Consider the following 11521-nt stretch of genomic DNA (forward strand, 5'->3'; position numbering starts at 1 on the left):
GTGTTAAACAACCCTAGATATGTCTTTTTTGCACAACCCTCATTTCAACGTGTTTTGCCTTGAAAATTTACACACATGTGTGTTATGCCTTCGTGTATATCTGTACTTTTTTAATTTTTTTAAATGTAAAAATATGAATTTTGGTGAAATTTGAATTTTGAATCCGGAGGCCTTCAGTGAACTCGGTCACCAAAGGCAATTTCCGTCGTTCCTACTCCTATTAGTTTTCGATTCGAAATCCAAGAGAAAAAGACACTCCTTGGGGCGGGGAGAGCGAGGGGTTTGCAAGCCGATATCTTCCGCGGACATAAAAGCGCACGCCGCCGCCGCAAACCCTCCGCTACCACCACCGCCCGCCTCCACTCCTCCGGTCCGTCGTTTTCGTCCTTGGTAGGCCGACGCGAGAATCGCCCGACATCGTTCGCCACCGAGATCTCCACCGACGCGCTGGGTCTCCGCTGCACCCAGCCCCTCCGCAGTTGACATACCACGCCGCCACTCGCCGATCTATGGCATCCTCGTCTTCGGTTACACGTCGCAAGAATACTTCCCCGCTTCTGGTCTCCACCCCTGCTGAGGACACCCCGCACCTCCATGGCTATTGGTCCCTTCCACCCCCGCCGGCCACCTCCGCCGGTCGCCGACCTCGTCCGTACTCGGCATCCTCAGCCGAACGTCATCGGGCTTCTCCAAGACCGTCCTCACTCTCAGGCAATGAAGATCCCCTCCACCGTGGTCGCCTGACCCATCAGTCGCAGTCAGAAGGCTCTCGGCTTTCGGAGGATCCTCCCCGGCCACTCGACTTCTCCGCCAAGCATGGTCACCTAACCAAGGCACTTCCTATGCTTAAAGTTGGTAAGTTTATCTAAAGTTCGCCAATTGCTCCTTGCTATTTGACAAGTTAGTGTATACCTTGGTACCCAGGTCTTAGAATCAAGTAAGAACATACAGCTGTTTGTCTAATCAGGTCATATGTCTCCTGCAAACATGTATTAAGATGTTTGACATGCTGTTAGGGTTTTAAAAACATGTTGCTTGGAACAAGGGGGAAGGAAACAAAGACAATTGCGAGAAAATCTGATACAGTTACATGAGTACTCCCTCTGTAAACTAATATAAGAGCGTTTACATCACTAAAGTAGTTATTTAAATGCTCTTATATTAGTTTACGGAGGGAGTAGTTTATAAATTGTATTCATGGGTGATATAGATTTGCATAATGGGAACAAGTAGAGCAGTTAATGGTACTAGTTACATACTTTTTTTTGGAATAAATAGCTTGCGTAATCATTTGACTCAGGCACATTGTGATTTTCTTGATTAGTAAAACGTAATAGTTAGTTTCTATTTTGTATTTTTTATTTATCTGTTTCTCGGAACAATAAGTATATCAGAATCGTCACTTACATTTGAGCAATTTGGATTTTTCAGTTGTACTTTGGTCATATAGCTTCGAAGTTAAATTAAAAAGGAAACGCTAAGCAAATACAAACACCGGAAATAACTGCTAAGTGACTTGTGGCACGTGTGATGCTGTTCCTGCTACTAGGCAGCATGATGGATGACTGTCAGATCCAGATTACTAGACCAAAACCAACTATCTTAGCACTTCATCTTTGGAATAAATAGCTTGCATAATCATTTGACTCAGGCACATTGTGATTTCTTGATTAGTAAAACGTAGTAGTTAGTTTCTATTTTGTATTTTTTATCTGTTTGTCGGAACAATAAGTATATCAGAATCGTCACTTACATATGAGCAATTTGGATTTTTCAGTTGTACTTTGGTCATATAGCTTCGTAGTTAAATTAAAAAAGGAAACGCTAAGCAAATACAAACACCGGAAATAACTGCTAAGTGACTTGTGGCACGTGTGATGCTGTTCCTGCTACTAGGCAGCATGATGGATGACTGTCAGCTCCAGATTACTAGACCAAAACCAACTATCTTAGCACTTCATCTTTGACCTTAACAATAATTAGCTTGCAAAAGCAAACCGTACGCAGTCTCTACAGAACTAAAAAACCTCTCCGAGATGAACCTAGAGCATGGAAAGATGATGGAGAGTCGGATGATATGATTCAGGTTTTACTGTACAACTTTATGACAGGGTCTAATCATGTTATGCAGGTTTTTTTTGCTTGTGCATCTTTTTCTTTAAGTTCTTGTATATGTCATTTGATCACATATGAGCGCAACTCGAATCATGGTGAACCTTTCCAATTGAGCTTTCACATTACGGTTCATGAATAATTCAGTTCAAGTTCTATATTTTAGTGATTTACTGGGGGCAAGCCTTGCTGAATGACAAGATAAGCCGTTTCACAAAACTTGCAAATGATCTTTGAATCATGTTTTTCTTTTGTCCGTGCTTACATGGTTGGTGAAGACCAAGGTAGATAAGAGCTTAAAGACAGGCACATAACATAAGTGGATGAGGTTACGATTTATGAGAGAGATGAAGTATAATCCAGTTATTTTTTAAGTTGACTTTAACAGAACAACAACAATGCCACATAGAACGTTTGTAACGACTCCGTAGTAGTTTCATTGTGTGTATGGTTGCAATGAAATAAAAATATATTATTATGGCATGTTTGAATAGAAGACTGTGTTACTTCAAATTCACATGCTCCCCTCGTATATCTCACTGTCTTTGTTTCCCTTTTTGTTTCTTTATACTGTTCATTTTACTGATTTCACTGTTATTTGTAGGTCCTCTTGTTCCCACCCCAAAGGCTACTAAGGATGAGATTGAGAAGAGGCATAGGCAACAACGCAATATGGCAGAGGTGGTAGTCGTGTACCGGTCCGTTATACTTCTCATCTTCACTGCTGCACTCTTCTACTACGAATGCCAAAGGCTGATAATCTTGGTCTCTGAGATTGCTGCGGTCCTTTGCCTTCTTCTTTATCTCTGGTCTTCCCACATTATGCAGTTTTGGTTAGACCGTCCAGTGACCAAGGATGCCTCATTGGTCGTGTTCATTTGGTGCTTAGTGCTTTGCCTACTAGGGTTTCTTGTAGGAGTGATGATTAGTCCAGTTGCTGCTATGGTCATCACCAGTTTGGCTGCAATATGCATGTCAGCATTTTTTGTGCGAAGTCTACATGAGTATCTACATACAAGATCAGTGTGTTGTCTTAGTGAGGGAGGAGACAGTTTCTCCAGTGCCGTGGCTCACGGGGGGCATACCAAGAACAGGAGATCAGTTTCTCGCCAAGTTGTATTTGCCAAGCCCCCATGGAAATAGGTAAGACATGCAATTCTACTACTTCAGTCTTTGAAGTTGGAGTTTTCATGTGGTTCTGCATTTTGTTTTGGTTTAGATTTGATAAAAAGGAAAGATAAACTCCAAATGTGCATACATATGAATTAAGTGGGCACAAAAGTAGCTGAATTTGTGATACCAGTCTTTTTATATACTAGTAGATGCTATTTCATATACTATCTGGCCTAATGTTGTAGCATAGCACAGCAAGTACCCTGAACAGCATGAGATGATGACAAAAGAGTCTCTAACAATAGAATTTCGGCATAACATGGCTGTTCCATATAGCTAGGTTATGTTAATTTCAGATTCCTGGGTTATTCTGCAAGGAATTAAAAGATAAGACTCACAAATCACTTGACAGAATAATTCAGTTTTCTTTTCTAGATTTTGTTTCCATTTCCAGATACATATGTTTGAAATGAATTGGGCAATTAGAATCCACATTCTGTTATTACATTGGAGTATCAGTGTATAACCTTTTTTGGCCATGATAGCATAAATGTACTATTCCTATTCAGTTCGGCAAGCGAATCTCCAGTTACGAGCAATCTGAAGATATCAAGGTGCAAATGTAAGTAGCAAACATGAAATGAATATTTTCAATTGAAAACATGAGAGTTATAGTGAAAAGCTTGCAAGTATAGGCTTGATAGCGAAATTTTATCCACTTCAAGCAGTCTTTCAAATAGTTATACAGTCTGTACTTGGTGAGTAGTTTGACTGGACAAGACCAGAACCAGTCCCTTTACATGGTTACTTGGTTAGATCGGAAAGTAAATCTCCCTATGAATTTATAAGCTGTATTACTGTACCGTAACAGATTAGCATAGTTTTCTCTCATGCTAACTACTATATGTGTGTTGCATAGTGTATAAATGTAATACTTAAGTGCAACAATGGAAATAATTTCGCAAGAACATAAGAACTAAATTTTTTATGTGCCTCGTGCGATAACAGAAACTTCATAAAACAATCCAGTTTCATAGTAAAATCATCCATAGAGGCCTAAATTTGTATAAATAGCCTAGAGATGTCTTAGTCCCACAGCTCAGTCCCAGAACTGACGAGTTCTCTGCAGACAGGTACAGATTATTCACAAGACCGTACATATATATAATATGTTAACAGTTGATAATTAAAATGATGTCAAGTATCCCATGCACATGTAGTGTGAGTATAGATTTAATAATAACTGCTTCCCCCCCAAAAAAAGCAACTCAGTGCTGAGACATGACCTAAATCAAATTTTGTTTCTGATAACATGGTACAACAAACACATTTGCAGTGCTCTCTTCAGAATGCTGAACATTAGAACATCGGAGGTGTATACGGATGCTGTTAGTTTCAATGGTGATTTCTGCGGAAAGAAAGTTTGCTGTACTTCTCATATAAGATAACTTAGTTCATTTTCTAACAACACTAGACATGTCTAGTCGCTAGTTTATTTTCGAACTATATTCCTTGGTTCATTAAATACTTGTGTGCTTGTGCATGCCTACTTGCGTTCCTGTACATGGCGTGTGCGTGCTTGTGTGTGTTTTGTATAAAAAATACTTATGTGTTTGGCTGTGTATTGTCATGTTATTATCCTTTTTCTGGAAGCAGTGGTACACATCAAATTTGGATGTTCAACCTTGAACATAGCTGAACAAGTTCTTTGTCATGCTTTTCTGCTAAGACAAACTTCCTGATCTTCTTGCATAATTTAGCCAGTTCTTTGTCATGCTTTACATTTGTCAGCTGCCAGACTTTGGTTTCTATAAGTCAATTTTCGTGCCCAAAGCAAGCAAATTGTTGCACAAGGTTTCTAATCCTTTCTTTCTTCGCTCTATTTTAGGGACATTGTTTACTGCATTGTTCCCTGAGCTGGTTGTAAAAACTGGGAGCTAGCTGCGCAACGTCAGAAAAGGTTGAAAAATGTCGCCACCACCAAATTACTGCTGCCTTTTGCTTTCATCATCAGCTGAGTATCAATTAAAATTAGGAAAGTTTGCTACATTAGATGGGGATTATTAGCATCTAACAGTTGACTCCAGGATGCAAATTATCGTCGCAATGTTCTATCTATTTTTATTAATGTTCATCAGTTAGCAGATTTTTATTTATGTAGGATTCTGAAACTCTCTAATGGTATGCATTAATTTACAAAATGGCTCAAAAAATATTTATCAGTTATGGAATTGTATGAGATTGAAACGTTGACTGATTCTGCCCAACTCAGAAGTAGAATTTTATCACAAAACGATGCAGTGGATTGTGATAAACTCTGGAGTTACTCTCAGAAGTGATTAATTCAAACTGTGTTTATCAAATATATCAGTGTGTAGCTTGGAATCCCTTTTTCATATCGATGTTGTAGCCCGTAGCCCTCATGGCACTAAGGGCAAATCTAACCGACCCAAACGGGCAGAAAATTTGTTCGCATTTTGTTCCTTTGGGTCGGGTAGACATCCAAGTCTGGTTTTGTCATCCACGGGAACTCTCGTTGGAAGGCTGCCTGGGCCGCCACCTCCAACGCGTGCCGCTCAGCTTCCTCCTCGGACGTCCTCAGCCACACGAGCGTGCACCACACCTGAGCAGGACATCATGGTCGTCCACGACCACGACAGCGGCCACAGCTACGGCTCAGGCGCGGGCGTCACGTCGGCCGATCGCTGATTAATTCAGAGAAAAACGATCAGCCAAAAGATCATGTTAATCACAAATAGACAATCAAGTTGACCTTATCCTGGATTGATTTCTTGTGGGGATGAATGCATGGCTCTGCATGATCGTCTCCATGGGGAGTCTCCATGTGCGCGTGGTGGCTGACTTCTCGAGCGCCGAAGAAACAACCGTAATCTTGGAACGGAAGCCCCTTTTGATGTGGATAATGATTAACAGCCGCGTCGCTGTTGTGGGTGGTCTCGCCGGGCGCAACAGTGGCGCCGAGGGTCGTCGGGAGAAGAAGCCTTCGACGCCTCGCAGCCGCCTCACGTCGCTTTCTTCTCGTCTGGCCAAATCGCTCTTGGTTACGAGCATGCTGATAACGTGTTGAAAGAAACGAGAAAGAAGGAGACTGAGAAGTAAAAGTGAATTGTTGTTTTCATTGATGATGGCATTTACACATACATATAGCTCCTGAAGGGGTACGACCGAAGAGATGCGAGGCAACCGCCTCGGTTAGGAAAAGCAGGGATTAATAGGATTAAATAAATCATAACAGTCCACGACCACGACAGCGGCCACAGCTACGACTCAGGCGCGGGCGTTGACGTGCACGTCGGCCGACTCGGCCAGCGTCAGGCCAGGCAACCTGGCGAGCTCCTCGAGCTTGGACTCCTCGATGGCCCTCCTGTAGTGCTCCTCGACGGGCTGCTTGTATGCCTTCTAGGCCTCCTCAACCACCACGGTGGTGGAGCGGCGATCGAAGCATGACAGGCGGCGCTGGTCGTGCTCGTCGGTGAAGTGCGTGTCCCAGTGTGGCGAGTCCACCGCGTACGCTGGGGCATCGCGGAGGTCAGCGGGGAGTTGAGCCCGATGGCGGCGGATCACGGCCCGCCGCGCGCAGCTTGAGGTCGACACCGTTGGAACCAGAACCCTATCGGGGGTCAGATGACATCCGTGCGGCAGGTCGGGCCAGGACAGTGGGATGCCATACTCCCAGTACGCAGCTCCCTGCGGCGTCAACGTGAAGTTCATCGCGTGGCGGCATCCCGAGGATGAGCCGACTTCGTGATCGTGCTTGCCGTGCTTCCAGAACCTGGTGCCAGTGGCTAGGGCTGGATGTTGGGCGTTGGGGGCACGGGGAAGCAAAAGTGGAAGAAGTGGACCGGGAGGCCTCCTTCGGCACGCGTGGCATTAAAAAGGACGCCCGGGGAGGTTGGGTGGCTGAAGTGCAGACCCCTCGCATACCTGAAATTAAATACTAGGACTGAAGGACGGTGGTTAGGTGGCCGACACGCGGACCTGAGGCAAACAACGAGCGGGGCGCGTGTTTGACTCATGCCGGATTTGCATCCACACCGACACAAAGCGGACAGAAAATGGGCTTGCATCCGCGTGTGGCCTATGGTTTTTGCCCTTATGCATCCTAATGGATACAACCAGACGAAATGGGTCGGCGGGTTGGAGTTGCCCTAATCAAATTGTATCTTAGTGGACCCACGCCATTTTCCAATTTCAGTTTCCTCTTCCAATGTTGTTTGCGCCAAGTCGGGACTTTAACGCAAGCCACATCCCCATAAGAGGATGGATATTAGGGCTGTCGAAAGAGAATTTGGAGCACTCAGCTGCTCCACCCCCTATATGAGTATTATAAGATAAAAAATAAACAAGGGAAATTAAAAATAATCAGAAATTTCGGGATGTCAAATATGGGTGTCCAATGTACTCTCGTGTGAAGTTTCGTGAAAAAAGAGCAGGAAATGTATTCTCCGTAAAAAGGACAAGAACTTCCTATGTACGGAAAAAGAAAATTGTTTGGATGGATTGCAGGTTGGACTATATTTTTTCGCCACGGATACGTTTCTTGATATTTATTTCATGAAACTTCACGCCGGAGTAGATTGGGGATCCAAGTTTGATATCCCCAAATTTCAGATTATTTTTAATTTTCTTGGTGTTTTTTGAATTTAATATTCATATAGGGTTGTGGGAACCTAGGAGTTTCTATGTATTTTCCGGCTTTTGTCACACTATCTTTTACGGGGATGTAAGAGCATCTACAACCATACTTGGCAAATCCGACCCCTTAAACACCCGCGGGCGCGCCCGCGGACACTGGCCGGCACCCCTCAAATAATGTAATTCACATCCGGATACCTCAATTACCATCTTAAATCCATATAAACTCATGCAACTACGTCGATGCACACGCATCGTCCGGCTAGTCCATCACACTACACTAAACATGCCATCGGACTACCAAAATTTGGCATGTTCGACTATGGTGGAGTCAATCCATGGCTGCCATTGCCCTTCCCGATGTCTCTGCCGTCCTTCTCGCAGAAGTACCGATCGAAGACACAGTACGGATCGAGCCGGATCTTCTCGTCGCTGGAGCTGTCCTCGCCGTCGCTGTGCTCTTTCTCCTTGGCAGTCCGGCCATGGCATAGACCGCCCGATTTTGTTCTCGGGCGAGGGCGCGCGTGTTCCTCCGCTGCCGTTTCTTCACAATGCGGGCATGGATGGCATCCTCCTCTGCGGCCGCCCGTGCCGCCACATCGGCCGCCTCCTCCGCCGCCATTTCCGCCGTGACGGCCCTTATCCTCTCCTCCCCACAGCGGGCTGCCCATTCCCGGTGGGACTCATACGCTGCCCGACTGGTGATGGGGAAGGAGAGGTGTTCTGGCTGGGACCGCGAGGATCCAGCACCGTACTCAAGCGCCTAGTGAGCTGACGCTATGGCGTCGCGATGGATGGATCCGTCCGTCGGGCGGGCGCTGTCCTCCCGGGTGTAACACCCCAGTGTCATTCTACAGTAACCCTTTGTGCTTAAGCTAATAATTTTTTCTAAACAGTGCTTACTCACTTTTGATTCAAACATCATTTGAAATTCCACTTTGAAATCAAATTCAATTTGCGAATGAAATCTGGAGTTGCACAAGTTGCTACAAAATAGTTCATCATTTAGCCAAACTTCCATAACATTTAATTGTTAAGGCAAACAACATCAGCCAAGAGCTAAGATGGACTGTAGCAATTATTACAATGCAAAATTTGCATTTTAAAGTGCTAATTTATTTGTGGAAAATGCAAATTGATTCCTCTGGCCTCTGAACTTTTTGTGGCACAACCTAAAAATGCAAACTATTTAATAGGCTAAGTCCCACATTTTTCTTAGCTCTTTTGGTTAACCTAAATAATCATTTTTTACCCCTGTTAATAAATAAGAGAGGAAAACAGGAAATGGGAGAAATGGGCACAAACTTACCTGGCCTGCGGCCCAAGACGACACAGCCCAGCCGGCCCAGCCTGCCTCCCCACTCGTCGTCTTCTCCCCCCATCCTGTTCACCGAGGTGCGGTGGCTACCCCGCACCCGTCCACAACACCAATCTGCTATGCGCTGGCCATCTATGGAGCCGCCCACGCGGATAAGGTCGTCGCCCGCACCCCTCCTTGCTAACCCTAGCCCCAGATCCCCCTCGCTCGCTCTCTCCCCTCAGCCTCTCTCTCCCCTCTGAGCTCGTCCGCTCGCAAACATTGTCGCGTTGTCGTCATTGCCGCGGTCACTCGAGCGCTGCCAGGCTTCCCAAGAGCCCCGCTGCGTCTTCTTCTTCCCCTATGCTGAGCCACGAGGACTCGGACGCCCCCGCGACGCCGCCCCGAGCCCTTCTTCCTCCTCAGCTCCGACGACTTCCAGTGACGAATCCTGCACCAGCGAACCTTCCTCGAGCCCGTTTTACACCTCTACAGGCTCACCGTGAGCACCCCCGTCTTCCCCCTCACCCCCTCTCTCTCTCGGGCGCCCTCTAGCTATAATTATCGCCGTGGCCGAGCCCGTCTATGCGCGAGCTCGTCGCCGGTGTGGTTCTGGTGACCCGACGGTCACGCGCGCATGTCAACTCGTTTGGTTGGCTCATGTAGACGCTGTAGGTACCTTGAGCCGCTATTTCTACTTGCTCGCCGCCATCACCTCCGGCTCCCAACCACTCCGGTTGGACGCATCATCGTCTTCCTCGAACGCACCCAATGAAGGAAATATGCCCTAGAGGCAATAATAAAATTGTTATTTTATATTTCCTTATATCATGATAAATATTTATTATTCATGCTAGAATTGTATTAACCGGAAACTTGATACATGTGTGGATACATAGACAAAATACCGTGTCCCTAGTAAGCCTCTACTAGACTAGCTCGTTGATCAAAGATGGTTAAGTTTCCTAACCATAGACATGTGTTGTCATTTGATAAACGGGATCACATCATTAGGAGAATGATGTGATGGACAAGACCCATTCGTTAGCTTAGCATTATTATTGTTCAGTTTTGTTGCTATTGCTTTCTTGATGTCAAATACATATTCCTCCGACTATGAGATTATGCAACTCCCGGATATCGAAGGAATACCTTGTGTGCTATCAAACATCACAACGTAACTGTGTGATTATAAAGATGCTCTACAGGTATCTCCGAAGGTGTTTGTTGGGTTGGCATAGATCGAGATTAGGATTTGTCTCTCCGAGTATCGGAGAGGTATCTCTGGGCCCTCTCGGTAATGCACATCATAAGAAGCCTTGCAAGCAAAGTAACTAATGAGTTAGTTTGTAACGCCCCGGATTCGATGCGTCAGGTGTCTTCCAGTTATTCGACGTAGTTACCATGTCTTTTGCTTGCGTGTTGCATTTTGCCATGTCATTATCTGCATTTCATCTTCATGTTTTTCAAAACTTGCATCCGTTCAGGTTCCCCCGGTTCTCTCCGTTGTCTGTTCGGAGTCCAGACCACACTCGCACGCGCCCGCGACACCTCCAAAATATTATTTTATAAGTGACATAAAAATGTTCTTTGAATGGGGTGAAAGTTGGCGTGCGGTCTCACTATAGTGTAGGTAGACCGCCTGTCAAGTTTCGTCGCATTTGGATTTTGTTTGGTAGCCCAATCGTCATCCGTAGCGGCACCGTTGCCGGTTTATTCGTCAGATGTTTCGGTCTCCGAAACTACCACAGGGCCGCTCCTCTTCTCTCTCCTCTCAGCCCAAGGCCTTCTAAACACAACCCACTAACCCCTCCTAGGCCCAACCTACCTCCCCTCGCGTACGGAACCGTCCGATCATGATCGGAGGGTCCAAAACCCCCTCAAACCCTAGCCTCTAGCTATAAAAGGAAGCTTTCCCTTCCATTTTTGGCAGCAGATAACTCCCTCCTTGAAATCCGCGCGCCGCCAGCCTCCTGCCACCTTCTCCTCGCTTTCCACGCTGGACTATCCCACCTCCGCCACTTGGCGCCGCCGCCACCGCGCCCCGGACCAATCGGGCGCTGCCACATCAGCCCCCAGCGCCCCTGCAGCCAATGCCCCGCTGCCATGTGGCCTCGCCACGTCTCCCCAGCCTTCCCCCCGCGGCCGCGGCCCGCCGAGCCCATCGCGGGCCCGCGCCAGGCCCGACCGCGCCAGCCGCCGCTGCCCATCGTCCCGAGCCGCTCGCTCGATCCCGCGCCGCCGTGCCTCTCGCTCGTCCTCGCCGCCTCACCGCGCCGGAGCCAGCAGGCCAGTGCCGCCCGCCTCCTTCTCCTCCTTACCTCTCCTTCCTTTCCCTCACCA

General features: G+C 46.4%; 1 protein-coding gene across 1 annotated transcript; it reads left to right on the forward strand.

Annotated features, from left to right (window-relative positions):
- Nucleotides 1-271: 271 nt before the first annotated feature.
- On the forward strand, nucleotides 272-5482 carry LOC123110736 (uncharacterized). Its single transcript, XM_044531332.1, has 2 exons — nucleotides 272-855; nucleotides 2717-5482. Exons 1-2 carry the CDS (start codon nucleotides 510-512, stop codon nucleotides 3253-3255), a joined length of 885 nt encoding a protein of 294 aa, XP_044387267.1. The 5' UTR covers nucleotides 272-509; the 3' UTR covers nucleotides 3256-5482.
- Nucleotides 5483-11521: the final 6039 nt, after the last annotated feature.

The sequence above is a fragment of the Triticum aestivum genome, chromosome 5B (assembly GCF_018294505.1).
Source record: "Triticum aestivum cultivar Chinese Spring chromosome 5B, IWGSC CS RefSeq v2.1, whole genome shotgun sequence".
Taxonomy (NCBI): Eukaryota; Viridiplantae; Streptophyta; class Magnoliopsida; order Poales; family Poaceae; genus Triticum; species Triticum aestivum.

What these genes read in the sequence shown, in the direction of transcription:
- LOC123110736 (XM_044531332.1), top strand. Translation starts at nt 510, where the DNA reads ATGGCATCCTCGTCTTCGGTTACACGTCGCAAGAATACTTCCCCGCTT. An exon ending in ACTTCCTATGCTTAAAGTTG is followed by an intron (nt 856 to 2,716) that starts GTAAGTTTATCT and finishes TGTTATTTGTAG; the next exon opens with GTCCTCTTGTTCCCACCCCA.